The sequence below is a fragment of the Rissa tridactyla genome, chromosome 14 (genome assembly GCF_028500815.1).
Source record: "Rissa tridactyla isolate bRisTri1 chromosome 14, bRisTri1.patW.cur.20221130, whole genome shotgun sequence".
NCBI lineage: Eukaryota > Metazoa > Chordata > Aves > Charadriiformes > Laridae > Rissa > Rissa tridactyla.
In genome coordinates this window covers 12,188,487-12,205,585 of record NC_071479.1, presented here as the reverse complement: position 1 = coordinate 12,205,585, position 17,099 = coordinate 12,188,487, and the positions used below count along the sequence as shown (strand labels likewise).

General features: G+C 47.1%; 1 protein-coding gene across 17 annotated transcripts in view; it reads right to left on the bottom strand.

Annotated features, from left to right (window-relative positions):
- ZNF618 (zinc finger protein 618) overlaps nucleotides 1-17,099 on the bottom strand; it is a 171,539-nt gene that overhangs the window by 22,125 nt on the left and 132,315 nt on the right. For 8 of the 17 annotated variants that reach the window (XM_054220261.1, XM_054220268.1, XM_054220265.1 and 5 more), the window contains 3 exons: nucleotides 13,883-14,071; nucleotides 10,256-10,339; nucleotides 9,086-9,142 (listed from right to left, as the gene is read on the bottom strand). In XM_054220261.1, the coding sequence (XP_054076236.1) occupies nucleotides 9,086-9,142; nucleotides 10,256-10,339; nucleotides 13,883-14,071 (330 nt within the window). The remainder of the gene's footprint in view (nucleotides 1-9,085; nucleotides 9,143-10,255; nucleotides 10,340-13,882; nucleotides 14,072-17,099) is intronic. The other 9 variants (XM_054220266.1, XM_054220273.1, XM_054220277.1 and 6 more) reach the window with 7 other exon arrangements.

The following is a 17,099-nucleotide window of genomic DNA, read 5'->3' as shown; positions in this document are numbered from 1 at the left end:
CACAGCTGGTTACACATTTTAAAACATCTTTCCCCAGGGTTATTATTAGACACTTTTATTAGTGCTTTATACATACCCAGCAAACAAGGCTCCGGAGTACGGCAGCAGGCTGCATGAGCCAAGACAGAGTAAAACAGCATTTGTGCTTAGGTTAAATAAATCACTCTAATTCCCATGTTAAGTCTCATTGCCACATCTAAGCCAGCGAAAATAGCAGAGCCTGGTTTGAGGCCAGGAGGGAACACGAGTTGAGAGCTTTTAACAGAAAGTTTCAAGAGAAAACGCCCTGAGCTGCTTGTGCGCGAGTGGAACGCAGCAGCCAGCTCAGCGACTGACGGCAGCGCAGGGAGCAGGCCCCCGGGCAGCTCTCGCCTCAACAGAAAAGACCCACATTTCAACACTTCTATCCACATTTTGATGAAAAACAAATGCAGAAGAACTGCGAGGGAAACCTCTCAGTGTTTTCGCACAATGTTTCCGTGGGCTTTAGCTTTAATAACAGTGTAACCGCATCTTCCCGTACCTTTGACACAAACCAAAGAATCGGCGGCAGCAGTCTCCAAGAAAAACGCCATCACACACCAAAGTAAGTGGAAGTTTCTTGAAAGCAGAACTTCTGTCACTGCCACCTATCTCGGACAACAAAAGAGGTGCTACATAAAAAGGTGTAGGCTGGGAAGCATGCTTTAGAAAGGGGAGTCCCGAATACATCCCAGTTGTTAAATTTGTTGGCAATAACTGGATTTCTCTTCCAAGGCAAACTCTCGTGTTCTGAACCAAGCTCTCATATTTTCTCATATTTGAAAATGGAGAAAGAACGAGCGCCCTCCGCCGCCGTGGCCGTGCTCAGGGTGCCACGCTCCGGGCTGTCCTACGCTAAGGGACAGTGGTCCTGGAGGCTGGCGCAGACACTATCACCCCTAAAACCCAGTCGCAAGCCAAGCAGTAACCAACCACACTGTAAGGCAAAGGAGGAAGATCTGCCAGCTAAAAGCATCGAGGACCCAGTGCAGAATCTTGAGCGGAGACCACCTGGTTCCGCCCATCCCAGACCTGCTCTCCTTCCCCTCCTGCGGCTCACCGCCATGGCCCGGGCTCCCATTTCTCATCTGGGCTCTCAAGCCAAAGGGAACTGTCTCTGCAAAGCCGTGCCATCAGCTGAGCCATAAAGACAAGTTTTCCTGAGCATAAATATAACTTGAACATGGATTAATTTCCAGTCTTCAAACCTTGGTCTCTCAGAACGCGTTATTACTGGCATATTTCACAAAACTTAACTCCCAGAAGGCTGTGAGTGAGTCTATATCGTCTAGCAGCCACACACTGCCCAGGAACACCCTGAAGGATTTCTGCTGGATTTAGATCAGAAACCAGAGCCACAGAAGTGAGGCATTTTGTTCCTGACACCTGGACTCACAATAGAAAAACATTTATTCATGAAAAATCCTAAGAGGGCAGGCCAGCACGGCTGCAGGGTGGAAGTCCCTGCCTTTGCGCACCACAGACATCCATCACACTTACTTTGTAAAAGCGGGAAAGGATTTGAAATCAGGGGACTTGCGGTTTCTGCAGAAAAGAAAGAGATTTAAATATTGAGACTGGCAGAGACCCCGCTGCATGCTACACAGCTCCACCTGTCCGCTCACTGATCCTTATCCTTACTCCGCACTTCCAGATTTAACTGCGGCAGGATGGGGGTCTCCGTTTACCGCAAATTATGACACGTCCAGCTGTGAATTTTCTCTCTCAGTGTCTTGCAAAGTTTCTCAAGGCTAGGAATCTGCGTCTTTCCTTCCCATTTTGAAACGTCCAGAGATTTTAACATACACCTTATGCTATAGTAATGGAAACAGTCAATGGGGAGGGCCAGCAGAAGAAAAGCTAAGGGGGCAAGACACCCATTACAAATGCTTTTTTTGGGGCCCAGACACAAATTCTCAGATTCACTGTGCAGCTTCCTCAAACTGAAGCTGGGAAAGAAAACCAAGGTGTGTCAGGCTCACTGGATGGCATGCCAACGGAGAGAGTTCCCAAGCAGTGCCCCGTACTTCAGGCTGAGAACACCCATTTTCCGCTGAGCACACCTTGCAGATTTCCCCTCTTCAAGGTGTGACTGAAAGGAATGGAAACCCCGGATGCTCAACGAGCCCTTGGTCAACCAGGGGCCGTTTGCATCCACCCCGCGGTGGGCTGGAGCAGAAGCGGTGATTCTCAGCCCCTCAAACCCTCTGCAGTTTCCTACAGTTTTCAGGTGAGGTCCTTTAGTGTTAAACCCCTGCAAGAGGGGAAGAAACCATTAGTGTTAAATAGTCACTCATCAGTTCAGGGCATTTACAGAACGGTCCCAAGTCCAAAGTTATGAACTGACACATCGGTGAACGAGGCTCTCGGGGCGGTCAGACCTGGACTGGTTTGCTTGGAAGGAAAACTTAACTCATTAACCACAGCTCAAGCACAGTGAGCCTTCGTGTTAAATATTTCACTGTGACGAGGACCTGAGCTGTTGAAGAGGGCTTCAGCTGCCAGGGCCAGCCAGTAAGGAGTGAAGATGAAGGCATGGATGATGCTTGGCAAATACATGAACAGACAGTGCTATGGAAAGGGAATGCAGGGAAGGCACCAGCTGGATACGAACGCTGCTGATCGCTGAACACATTTCTATTACCCAGCGCTGCACTAAGAGCGCTGTTTGCAGCTGATGAAGTTTGTATCTGGAGGAAGATCTTCACTGAAACAGGTTCCCAATCTGGTCCCACCGAGCAGCTGAACAGGGCAGGCTCCTCCGGGTACCATTCTTGCAGTATTTGTACTCTCTGCCTCTGCTCTGGGAATCGCTGCACTTATTCAGAGAACACATGGATGCTCGCTGGATCATCCCATAGCTTCAGACTTTAAAGGGTTTTTTCAGCACCCCAAAGGCAAGTAAGCTTTTGAGGGCTAAAACCCGGCATTTTACCGTCCCCCTGGAAGTCAACTTCATCCGGAAGAGGCACGTAGCAGTGCCACACACCGCTTAATACACCACAACGACTTCTCAACACACTCTCTGGCAGCTTTCCAGCCAGGAGTGCTAACGCAGTCTCCTTGTTGTGCTTGACTTCCTAGACACGGGAAAACCACCGTCAGTCTGCAACAGGAGTTCAGGCCACTCGCTAAACATCGCTACTGCGGTATTTTAAGTGAAGAAAGACTGTTGGGATTTTTCTGGTCTTTATATTATGGGCCATTTTGGTATCCACGCACTGTAATGTCCCTGCCTCAGCACAATCAGTTCCACTACAGCCAACTACTTAGAGAAGAGTCACAGAAGTGTCATAGTTTGAATGATTAATGATAATTTGGCTTGCTTAGGGATTTGTTAATCTTTCACTCCACAGATCCTCCCGAAAAAACTGAAGCAGTTGTTCATCTTCTTCTCCCCATACATCAATCTATCAGTGACCCTTTTTGCCACGTCCTGGCCAGCTCCAGCCCGGCCCAGTATCTGCATTTGAAGGCTGCAATCCACACCTCGTACCACTGCTCTTTGTTCCTAATTTTGCTGACTGCTCACACTCTTGCCTCAATGTCCTTCTTGGTGTCCCAGAGCTCCCGAGCAATTGGCAGGATTTCACCCACAGAGACTTGCTGCTGAGTGGTCACTTTAACCAGGCTACCTTTCTTCCTGTCCACAAGTTGCCCCTTCAACACGACAAGTCTGAAACAACTTAAATAAATGTGGCACCAGAAACAAACAGTTCATTCCTGGAAACCTCAGTCCCACGCAAATGCCCAGTCGACACAGCAACTCATCTTTATGCGACGGAGCAAAGTGACACTTTATTAACTGGACCCTCTCCCCGTGTTACTCTTCTTCTAAAGGCGAGAACCGCACTCAGATGGTAAACCTTCATCTGGGGCCATCATTTTTAGGCTGCCTTGAAAAATGCAGCTCTATGCACGTGCAACTGTGTTGCCCCTTGGTCAGCATTACTGACCAAGCTTAGCTATGACAACGTGGGAGCTCACATAATGACAGCCTCCCCCCTTTCCTCACTCCTCAAACTCCATCATTATCAGGGTTGGGTCTCCCAGCAGCACCAGGCTTGTGCTGTTTGCAAACCAACCAATAGATGAGATTTACCAAAAGATGAATCAGTTGCATGAGATTTGTATTTTGTGCTTTGGTCCAGGAGGCAGAGGCGTAGGGGGCTGGCTGTGCCAACATCAGACTGTAATCAACAATCAAGAATTATTACGCACCAAGCATTAAAGCTGTATTCACCCACCAAAATAGCGATAGGAGCAATAGGACGAGGGGCAATGGTTTAAACTGGAGCAGGGTGGGTTTAGATTAGCCATGAGGAAGAAGTTCTTTACACTGAGGGTGGTGAGACACTGGCCCAGGTTGCCCAGAGAGGGGGTGGAGGCCCCATCCCTGGAGACATTCAAGGCCAGGCTGGATGAGGCTCTGAGTGACCTGATCTAGTTGAAGATGTCCCTGATGACTGCAGGGGGTTGGACTAGATGCCCTTTAGAGGTCCCTTCCCACCCAACACATTCTATGACTCTATGAAAAGTCCTAGCCGGAAAGTCATGTTTTCCCAGAAGAAATCCAAGCAGATTTGGATGTGCTGCATGATCACTGGACTACAGAGAAAGAGCAGAATGTGTGGCCAACAACAGAGCAGGAGGAAGATCTCAGTGTTTGTAACACACCCTAGCTGACTCCTCCCATATGTGCACCATGACACTGGCACCGTCAGCGCAAACCAGCTTTCCTGGATGAGCTGGCAGTGTGAGAACCTGAACATCCTTACTCTGTAGCGAGATCATCCATCCACTCAAGTCTCACGAACACACAGTAATGCCGACGACAGTCTCAACACAACGATGCAATTTGCTTCATCCCAGAAGCCTGGCAGCAGCCACCGCTGGGTGTCCCAGTCTGGCCTCCCCTGCGGGTGCGCTTCGGGACCTGGCAGCGTAAGGGCAAGAGCAGGAACTGAACTCCTGTTCCTGCAACACAAGTTGCACGGGGAGCTCACGCAGACATTCTGTCTGCCCCCATCGCCACCAAACAAAGCTTCAGAAGAGATTTATATCACAAGTTTAACGCTGATTTGCACTCTGTCTTTTTGCTGCTTTCCATAAAACTAAAGGTTAGTTCTGCTCATACTGCCTATGTCTGTTTGAGAGACTACGCTGTTTAACACACGCTAAAAACACTGGGTTTATGTGGCAAGTGGCAAATGAGACATTTCTCATTATCCTTCTGCTTGAAATAGTTCCATGCTACAACTGGACGGGAATTAGGATCCCTAATGTACTGTAGGATGCTGCTTGTGTACATTTTCACTAGCTAAATCTTGAGTGTGCCACATACGTAGGAAAATAAAGCGCACTACTGAAAAACGTTTTGCACTTAAAATTGATTCACTAGAAAGAAATCCAGCATATAAGATCAGGAAATCTGAAAATCCCACTAAGCGTGTGTTTAAAATTTGGTCCTATGTACGTCCTTTAAATTTTCAGAACTGGCACTTCTCAGCCTTTTCCAAAATTTTTTACTTCTAAATCAAAAGGAGGAAATTAACTTTTTTTTCATCTCAATCTCACCTCAGCTTGGCACAAACTGATTCAAAAAAGAAGTTATTTCCCTTGCCCTTCCACCCAGCCCGAAATAAACGCTGCTGGAAAGAAAAGCTTCCCTGTGTAAATATGAATGAAAAGCACTGACATTTTAAAAACTGTAAATGCTAAAATTTGCTCCGCTGGAACTTATGACAGTAATAGTTACCTAATGCAGCAGATGAAATTGAGACATATTTACACAGCTAAAATCAACCTTGAAAGTTAAAAATATTTCCCAATTCCCTACATAATTTTGTCTCTTTCACATTCATAACATCTAGCAAGCTTAGACATCAATAAATACTGCCAATTTCAATTAGTGTTTTTCCTTGATGGCTGTATTTTAAGGTATTAAACTAAAGACCTTTTTTTTCCCCCTTTTTGCTTTGTTTTTTTTTTTCTTCTTAAAGCCTCATGATTTCCTTCATCCCTCTTGGCCTACAGGTGGTGTAACCGCAAATTCTTCATTTTACTTGGGAGTCATCCATAAGTGTCCAAAACAACTGGTCAAGGCTGGAATATGCTGCAAACACTAAGCTGGAGACGGTTTTCTGAAGTCAGACAAAAAGTGAGACAAGGGAGAGATCCAAAAGCTTGGGAAGTAGCACACCCGTGGTGCCACCCCACCCCACCGCGGGGCCCAGCCTGCAGCGTCCCAGCCCAACGCTCTCCCCCAACTCCAGCCGCACACGTTGCAAGAGGAAGGCAGCAAACCTTCACTATTGGACACAATCCACATATTTGCCCCTTTCTGGGGCTTCTTCCTTCCCACGCTCCGGCTGATAATCACTAGCTTTTACAAGAGAAGGATTTCACAAGCTTGGCCTTCAAATATTTTTTTGGAATTTAGCACAGAAAAACCCTGCACACATCAAGACTCAGCAAAATGACTACTACCAAGGAATGTTTTCTTGAAAGCAGTTTTACAGCATCTTAGCTGATCAACAGCTTACGCCTTGCAATGAGCCAATTCCACCTTTCGGGATCAGGGTATGTCATTGTTTTCTGGACCTCGCTTACTTCAGCAGTGAATAATCACAAGCTTCATGTGACGTGGGACCTCTGCGTTGGCTGCCTGCACTCCAGAAGTGACACCAGGAAGCAATCTGCATATTTTAGCAGATACTATTTCTAAAGCACTGTGAAACCTCCAGGTTTCGTCAAAAAGCAAGTTTAAGGAGCTGTGGAGATTCTTTCCTATTAAGACAAAGGACACTCTCCCAGTCGCGAGGTGTCCTTCTCCATCCCCTCTGTGGCTCCATCATGCCCTGCTGAGAAAAGGACTTTCTGCTGGTAGAGGGACTCAAACGCAGCCCCAGAGCAGGGTTTGCCATGCGGAACAGGAACTGTTGCTGTTCTATGGACAGTAAAATGCCAGGTTACTCAGATAAGGATACCAGGTACCTGCATTCACTATGGCAAGGACTGGGGCTATGCACAGGGAAGAGACATCTGAAATCCAACGTTTTCCCTTCCAGTTGTCTTATTCCCACTTAGGACTCCCTACAGCGCTGTACCCAAGTCTAGTTTAGGTGGGTTAGTTGCTGACCTTCCTGCTCTGCTGGTCCTCCCCATCACTCCAGACACGAAGCGGTCTGTGGCACGGCAAGTCAGGATGGTGACACAGGGAAAGAGCATAATGTACCATATGGTGGCTTAAAAAAATCCTGCTGTTCTGTTGGATATCACTATAACTGAGCTTGTGGCACTGAACTCACATCCACAAAGAGCAAGTGGCACAGGGAATCAAGCATTCAATGAGGCCAAGCCTCACAGCTCTCAGGCTGCTCAACTGGGACCTACATTTACCTCCCAAACCTCGGAATTATTCTTTACAGCAGGGTGAGTTGGGTGATAAGCAGCAGATGGGAGTGGGGAGGACGGAAGTGTCCGTCCTGGTGTCATTCTCAACCACATCATCACCAGCTGCTCCCCTGCCTGTGTGAAATCTGCTGGCTGGAGCACAAGAGAGGACAAGCTGACAATGCTAGAATTACTCCCAAGAGTTCACATCACACACCCGAACACGGAGCCACGCAGAGTTTGTCCCACCTACAGAAACACAGCCATGGAAATAAGGAAAACGGGGAGGCGAAGAGCACGTCAGCTCTTCAAAAAGGAAGCTACTGAGAGCTCTGCTTGGACACCTGAGCACAGAGATGCCTGCAGAGATTTCCATGGCCTCTCTAATCACCAGTGTGTTTCACAGCGTGACTTGGTGAGTCTCACTCAGGCTGCTATCAATGAGAACATTTACACCAACTCCTGAGAACAAGAAGAAATAAAAGAGAAGAAATGGCTTGGTGCAAGAGCTGGAAGAGAGCGCTGAATGGGACACACAGGAAGCAGCACAAAGATGGAGTCAAGGGGGGAAAGCAGGCTAAGGACGAAAAGAGGATGCAGAATAGATACGGCAAGTGGGAAACGGGAAGAAGTTTATACATCCCCATGCACCAGTCTGGCTTTGAGAAGTGTGTCAGCTGCCTAACGCAGAAAAGAATTGCTTCCAACCAGAGCCCAGCTCCCCTCAAACCAGTCCTGAGCAGCTCACTCCAGTTCCTCGGGTTTCCTGGCTCACACAAAAAATTTAGGTGAGCACCTTGCAACTACCCTGCAGCCCGCCAGGCCCTAGACTAAGCCACTAAAATCAACTGACCATATATGTGTTGCAGACAGAAACACATCTTACAATGAAGTAAGACAAGCAAATCACATAAAACTCATTACTCAATTTGTAAGAATTTCTGGCTTTGTTTTGATTTTTATTGTGAGCTTTTACTCATGTCCTTTAAAAGCTGCAGTTCAGACAGAAACAGATTCAGAAGGATGAGTGTGATGTGAGCTGGTACAAGGAGATGGCAGGGAGAATCTGTGAGATGCGTCACAGCAACTATGGGTCAGTATTTAACAGCAGTTCAGGCAGAACTAAAGTCTCGGACTATTCAATACGGCCACTCTTTTTGTGTGTGCTTCCTGCCAGTGGTTCCTGGACCCCTCCCGTGCTGGGGGTTCTCTTCCCCTCCTGCAGCTTTCTTGGCTTTACAGACGAGCTGTTTGATAGGAAGGAAGACAATTCTGTCATTCCTCTGTAGGTTATACAGGGCTTGACAGGAATAAAAAAGGAACAATCTAAGGCTGCTGCTTTCAAAGGGCCCCAGAGGAGTCGGGAACCCAAATGGTGTATCGGCATTTAAAGACGTGCAGTTAAAGGCTTTGAAACCCTTCAGACAAACCACTCTTACTGCCCACAGAAGACAAGACCTGAGGAGCAGACCTGCTGAGAGGCAAGTGGCCACTTTCAGAGCAGCAAGTCAGGCTAGTAAGTCTTGGCAGTCAGTGACCTGCGGTTTTGTGTCACGTCTAACAGCCTGGCTGGGCTGACTGCACACAGACCTGAGGACTCCTGACTGCTGCTGCCCAAGGGGAACAGGACTAAAGAGTACAAGCGCCTGAAACACAGAGACAAGCTCACCTGATGGGTTCTGCTTACACCTCTTTTCTTTAGGTTTTTCTGTCCCCGAATGAACAGCTGTAATTGTGGTGAATGCTTCGATTAGTACAGGATTGTTCCCCAAAACATAATACGCAGTATTTTAGTAACAAACAACTTCTTTCCCATTCACTATCACCCACTCTGCTACTCCACGTGGGTTTTCCAACATCACTTAATTCCTTTTCAACATGGTTCCACAAAGCCCCGTATTTGCTTCAGCGGCAGCCATAACCCCCCCCCACAGAGGCAGTGTAGCCCGCTCCAGGGAGAAATCCCTTCCCTTACCTGTCCATTCCAGCTAACGGCATTGCAACACCACACGTTTTGGTACTCTTGCATGGGGAATGGAGGGAGGCCAGCCTTTTCTGCTGGCATGTTATTTATCTCTGCATCAAGGTGCTGAAATTACATTTCAACCGGTCCGTCTGTTATGCTCCAGTTAGGGAGCATCAGAGAATGGCAGTGTCCCACCTGAAGGCAGGGGGATACATTGGCAAGATAAAAATCTTGTGAAGAAAACTCTATAAACCGTGTACCTAAACAAAATTGCCTAAGCCAGTGGTTCTGTTTAATTACTACCACTTGGACTTAAAACTCAAAGGAAACTCCGGAAGTGGGGTAAATTTGAATTCCTTCTAGCACATGTACTCTGGTCCCACTTCATCACATCTGATATGCTGTTACCTCCGTGTAGCAAACTCACAAACAGCTACAGCGATGTGTAAATAAACTGCCACATTTAGCATCACTGTAATATGCAAAGTGCTGTTCTACTCATCGTGCTCAAACTCCTCTTGCTTGTTGCGAACAGCTTTGCTTCACAAGGACTTCATTGATGCACAGACAAAGAACAAGCACTGCTTCATCTCCATCCGTATTCCCCTTTCTCTACATCTTTGCTCCCCATCGACAAATCTGTGCTAAAGTATGGAGACCTCGGGAGCAGGATCCCAACATCAACATTATTTACAGGCTCTGGAGGGCCAGGAACCTGAGGAGGACTGAGAAGAGGACACCACCCCAGGAAGGCTAGCTGCCTGCAAGCAGAAAGAAGGTACCCCAAATATATAAACCATCACCGACCACATCTGAATCCTGCCCTGGAGAGGGACATGGTAAACAACAGCAGGAGGGAGTGAACACACTTACCGCTGGAGTTCTGAGAATTGCTGTTTGTTTCTTCAAAGTTGTTTTGCGCTTTGCCTTCCACTCTCCTGCTGAAAGCACTTTCTGCTGGGTGGAGAACAAAGCAGGGATGGTGACTGGTCAATACTGGACGCAGAACCACACAGACAGAAAGCAAGACAACATGCTTCTGCACTACCTAATTGCACGCCCTGAATACAGCAGAAAGGTCAAATAACCTAATTTTGGAGGCAAATGGGCCAGATTCATTGAGGGATAACAGGTAGATATTTTTCTTGAACACCTTCTGGCTGAGGTGGCCTGGATTGGCTCTTAGGGAGCCCACAAACACCAGCCCTGACTGAACCAGAAGGATCATGGCTTCCTCCCCTGAAAAAAAACCCCAACCCTTACCTTCCTCTTCCTTAAGACAATAAGCAGCCCTTGAAGCCTCTAGCACAGGTGACAGGAGACCAGGTCCTCACCACAATATGTAGAATGTCACCTACAGAAGCACTATGCCAGATGTCCCTGTGCTTGCCAGTAACCTGCATTCCCTTCTCAAACACCCTCCCTGGAAGGTTCCAGAGGAGGACTGAAGGACTGTCTCAGAGCTTGCCCATGATGTCTGGAAAAGCTACAGCACATCCTCTGGTCCTCTGTGCTTTCCAACAGTGAACTCACCACCCTACCCCTCCCCAGGGCCGAGCAGGCAGGCCCTGCTCCTCCACGCCGTGTTGCCAGCCCGTGCTCTTGGCAGGTCACTTGCTTCGCACGCTGCAGCAACAGCACAGGGCCATCTCCTGACTGGAATGGGAAGACTCCTCCACCTCCAGAGGTGGTTCCTGACCCTGGCAGTAGCTGCAGTGTCCTCAAACATCACTGTGCAGCACAGTTGAGGTGCCCCCCACTTTCTCAAGCTGGTGTCCCTTAGCAGAAGTTCAACAGTACAAATAGTGTGAGGTCTCATCTCACTTCAGCTAGGTTTGCAATATCGGGGCAAATGTGTTTGCTGTAGTGACTCAAAGGATAAACTAGACATAAATAAAATGAAAGGTGAACTGGCCAAACTAATGTGTATGGTCTATGCTGTATACCAGACTCTTACCACACGTGAACTCATTCATGGAGTCCACTGTCACGCTATGGGCTCATCTGAACATGGTTTAGCAAGGCTCTGCTGGGCTCAGTGGCGTGCGAATTGTACAGGGAGGGAGCTGGGGGAAAGAAGTCTTTCCTTCAGGAGTGACGGGGACTGTTGAGAATTGGTATCAGATCATCGTTTCATTACGTATTTCTGCGGACCACTGGAGTGGTGAGAACTGCTGTCATGACTTTCCTGCAGCTCCCTGCAGCCTCACAGCCTCGCCGTGCCGAAGCCTGGGCTCAGACACACGGGCTTCATGTCTGATGCGGCTGGAAAAGACCTCAACTGCATGAAGCTCCCAGCCCATGAATTCTGGTCCAGCCAATCCTTAGTGCTCCTGAGCAGGCTTCTCAAATTCTCTGTCATCTACTACATTCCTGACTCTTTCTAAAATGCAAGACAACAGGAAAACTTGGCAATCAAATCAGTTAAAAGCGAATCACATAAAACAGGGCTGAAAAGGAACTGGAGACATCAGCTAGTCCATCCCCCTTGATAGATAAATCATAGGAATGAGAGGCCTCAAGGCACAGTGGGAAAAAGTGACTACGATGACATGGATTGTTTAGACCAACCAACCCTCCCACCCCCCCACGAGACCCAGGTTCAAATCCTGGCTTATGTCACAAGTGAAAGTGAGTTGGAGGTCTCCAAAAACGTTTGGAAAAAAATTGCATGGTAGTTTTGTCCTTTTTGTCCTCATCTCCTATCCTTTTTTTTTTTTTTTTTTTTACCAAGTCTGGCAATGAGAAAAAAATGGTTTAACGCACCTCCATGGACTTACTGTGTGTGTCCCTTCCACACAGGAGAGGGCAGTTGACACGAGTTGTCTCTCTCTCTCTCTGCTCATACCTGAACCTTCTGCACACAAAGCAAAATCGCCTGTACAGAGAAACTAAATGCCACTCTACTAAGCGACTGTGCAAACACTGTCAGTGGAGTGGGACTCCACCGTCTCTGGTATTATCCAGGCCCACATGGAACACCTCTAACCGCAGCACTGGGAAGGCATCCCTTCTGGAGACTGTCTTCCTGATAGGTGTTATGGTCAATGCGTTTGTACCAGAAATTCAAGAAGCCGCTCAGATTGCATTTGTACAAGACACTGCCTTGAAATACACCCCGGAAATGACACCACCAGGTAGACAGGGCAGGACGCCCAGACTAATATGCTTGAAGATCAACCTACCAGGCTCAAGCATCCTGTGATTCCTTCCTCCATATAGGAAGGGAACAACTGGAAGTTTTTACCCAAAGTACTGACACACGTTTTGATTAGAGAAGTGGCGGGAAGAAAGTGCCTTTACAAAAAGCACCTCCCAGTTACTGCCCAGATGAATCTGGCCTCTGACCCAGGAAGGCTCCCAGTTTTTCCACTTTTGGAAGAGACATGAAACTGGAAGAAGTTGTTGCAAGTTTAAGTAAATAATGAAAAAGGTTTTTCAGCTTTAACTCCTGAGTTGGTTGAACTGGATGGACCTCAAATTAGTAATTAAATTACATAAATGTTTAGGAGGTGCAGTAACAATATGGCAGCTCAGGACTCCAAAGCTCTAAGAAGACAGGTCACTCACTGCAACATCTGGTAGCTGCGGATGTGTGTGCCATCGACAAAAAGCATCCCTGTTCCGCATCCTGTGGCCTGGAGAGCCACCACAGCCACCTCTGCTACTTGGCATCTGTCTGTGCCAAACATTTCAGGGGCATTTAAACACCAGCTGATTAACCAGCCCTTCTTCTGTACTGAGATGGAATATGTACCTGTCAATCCCACAGATTTAAGTGACTGCTTCCCCACTGCCTGGACAAGTGAGCGCTACGTCTCACATCCTATTTATTAACAGTTATTTTTCAGTGCTCTTTGCCTTCTTTTTTTTTTTAATCCTTTTTTTTTTTTAAGGTTTGAACTTGTTTGGAAGGAGGAAATGGGGACTATGAGAGGATCTACTTTAACGAGAGTCTGCTAACACATCTGTAATGGTTCTGTACTATTAATTTTGCTGCTGGAGCCCAGCTTCTCTCTCAATGGTTCCTATGAGGAGCGGAGCACTGTGAAAGCACCTGCACTCCATTTCATTTCCTCAGGCACAGGCCCAGCCCTGAAAATATCTCCTTGAGGGAAACAAACACTAAAATGCCAAACAAAGCTGCAAACAAAACAAAAATCCCCATACCTGACAAGCCACGATGCCAATCCTTGTCAGGAAGCTCTCCTCAGTTTGTGACACCAGGATTTGAAACAGGGTCTTTTGTACCTCATGGTTAGCACGATGCTTAAAAAAACCAACTTGTCACTGGGAAGAGGTTATAAAGACCTACTGCTGATCTAAATTTTTATTTATAACGTGACAAAGGATCTAAACCGCTCTACTGCTTCTGGGAGTAGCTTTTCTGGGACAGTCATGGATGGAGCAGACTGAGTCCAGGAAGGGTCAAGAGCCAACCCAGGGCAGGACTGGACACTAAGCAGTTAAGAAAGTTGATGGTAGAAAGGCAATTGGTACCTGTAATGGCCTTGCTTCCTGGGGATCCAGAATTTGGAGCGCGGAACATCTGGGATTGGGATGCCGGTGGGACACCGGAGGGGGTGCGGTGCAGGAGGGTAGAACATCGGTTTATTGAAGCCGGTGTTTTTTTGCTGGATTGGCTCGCCTGTGTCTTCACTGCCACGAAGAGTGGAGATCGAGAGAACTCTGGATATGAACACTCAGAACTAGTGCCTGGACAGTCAGTCAGCTCCCAGACCGTGTGCCTTCTGGGAGGGTTGCTTTCTAACAGCCATGCTCACGAATCCCTTGCATGGGGACCTGCAGCGACTGTGGATCCACCGATCCCATGTAACAAAACTGGTTTCCCCACTCACCCGAGGGGACAGATTCTTGCAGTTGTTAGTTCCCTTCCACACCTTTAACTGCCACGTGACCAACCCATTCCTCCTCCAGCAGGAATCACCCCATCCATCCAGGAGTACTACTTGATTGCCATAGCCTGGCTGGGTGTACCTGCATGTCTGCCCTCTGTTCCTATGTAGGCAAGACTTGGAATTTTGAGAGCAATTTCTAATATGATACTCAGAGCTCTGAACGGGGAAAAGTTTACATCTTTGTTACTTGAGCCTTGCATAAATCCTAGAGATCTCCAGCTACATTCCTTGTTTCGTTAACCAAACACAAAGGAAAGGGGGCTGTTGGTAATGGAAGGGAATTAGGAGACAGAGTTCTCATCCTGCAAGTCAGGAAAGGCCTTTTGGCCACCATCTCTAGACTGGCGACGTGTGGAGAAATTCTGAATATTACTGGGATATGCTCTTTGAACGTATCTATATTTTGGTCTCTGCAAAGCACAGTGAGGATCACCAGGAATTTTCAATGCCAAAAGTCAAATGAAAAACCTTCGGGAGGACAGCCCTTTGTCTAGACCACACGGACTAAAAAAACAATTACAAAAATGGAGAAACAACCTAACAAGCCCCTGCATTCTTCAGTGGCTTCTTCCATGGAAATTTGGATACGGCTCCTGAAGCCCAAGTCTCCCTCCAACCATCTGCCACGAAGAATCACTAAGAAACAAGGTTCATGTAACCCACAGCCCAAGCTCACTACGAGTAATTTCTACAGAGTGATATTTTAGGATGCCTAAAGTTGGCTGGACAACATTTGTTGTCCTGAACAACCTGTTCATCCTTTATACGGTGTAATTCAGAAACACTTATCCACATTGAGCAGTTTTCCATTATGGACTGCCATGGCAGCACAACAGCCTGACTCTGAAACAGGTGTGGAGAAAAGTCACCCAGACCAGGACTGGATGCTCATTTCCAAAATCCCACGAGACACTACAGACCTCGAATGTGAACTGCTCTCATCTTCCCTGTCAGCAGTCAGCAGCACTGGAGAGTGAGGATATGTAGATTTCAGAGCAGCTTGCAAAAAGATACTCAAAGGAAACAGTTTATTGTTTCACTTGATCTGATACAGAGATCCAAGATGACACTTCCCGTAAATGTTAGCGTGCTTCTGCAGCAGATTCTGCACTAGGCGTTCTCATCGTTCAGGTCAAGATACTTCTCCTCTACTTGGTCTCTGGCCAGCTGAATAGGCAAGAGGCTTGCTTTGGCTTCCTATACTTCAGTCTCCATGGATAACCGTCCTCCAGTTGCTGCCAAACTGCCAGCAAAAACGTAGTCAGATATGACAATTCCCTGCTTATGTGTGATCTAGTTTCCCAGGAGGCCCATTCCCACCAATTGTTGCTTTATTTCCCGTCCATACCAAGAGAAGCAGCAATCCGCCAACCATTCAGTGTCAGAAACAAAGAGCACCATTGCGAATCCTCTGCAACCCAACGACTGCTCTCTGAGATCTGAAGAATAAAGTCTCAATGCTATGAGGACCTTCAAAATTACTTCTTCTTCCTACCAACTTAAACAAACAGTATGTCTTCAAATCCAGACCCAGAGAGAAGGCTGCTCCATCTGACATTAGACAGAGACATAGTTTCAGACAGCAAGGCAAGACAGACAAAAGAATATTAGTTCTAGCAGCCTGGATGATGCTAATAATTAATTGGAAAAAAAGTTTTAGCCTTTAGTTCATCAGATGACAAATTCCTGCTGAAGACTATGTAACCCAGGTAGAGATGATCCCAGAGCTCCTCTGTTCTGAAGTCATCTTCACTATGGAACTCGCTGCCTTGGGCTAATGAAAAGCCAAGTTCAAGATATTTACAAAAATTAAAATACTGAGTTGCTGAATGGTTACAGAAACCTCCTGCCTCAAAATCTGCAGCTAGACAGCGAGACTGGAGACAGCGTTATAGACAGACGATCCCATAACTGCTGCTATGAAGTTTTCTACATTTTCTCAGAATGCATCTGAGATATGTCCCCGCTGAGGCCGACGTACTGGAGAAGAGAAGGCAGGAGAAGGGAAATGTAGAGGATAAGTCTCACTGAATGTTCTCCAATCACTTGGTAAAGTGAATGTACTGTGCTGCAGCCACCAAGGACGGCAGGGGGTGTGCTAAAGAATCCAGATGACGCAGGTGGTACTGAAAAGATGGGGGGCTCTGCCTTGGCGGCAGGGAAAAAAGAGCTTGTTCATTGCCGTCCTTGGTCGTGATGGCTGTAGAAGAGCTCCCAGGGCAATGATGTACCTAAAAAGACTGAGGTTCTCTTTGGGTACGCAATCAGGGCACTTTCAAAGGGGATGGGGAAGACAACGTTAGCTCTAAGTTCCTTCACTAGACCCAATACTGGTGCATGCCCTTCACAGAGGCGGTTAACACACCTGAGAATATTCAGATGCGAAGGCAAGAGGATAAATAATGGACAAGAACAGCAGACCTTACAATGGAAACATCAAGTCACTCTTTGGGCTTAACTGGGAGGTTAGTCACTATGAAGTGACTTGACAGCGGGTTATACAAAGGTCTAGCAAGGACAGAAATTTGGTAACTCCTTCTCCTCCTTCACCCAGCAGACAAAGTTATAAATACGATCCAGCTTCTGAAAGCTACAGCTGGATATTTTTAGTCTTAATTTAATGAGGGTAATAATTCATCAAAATAATCACCTTAAGAGATTGCTGTATTTTCTGTCACTCTTAACAGCAAGATTAGATGTCTCTCTAAAACATATATGTGAGTAACTAATCAAGGCAATCCTAGAGCATCCATTACTCCGGTCAGTCCAGAGATCAGTAGTCCCTCATGGCTTTCCTG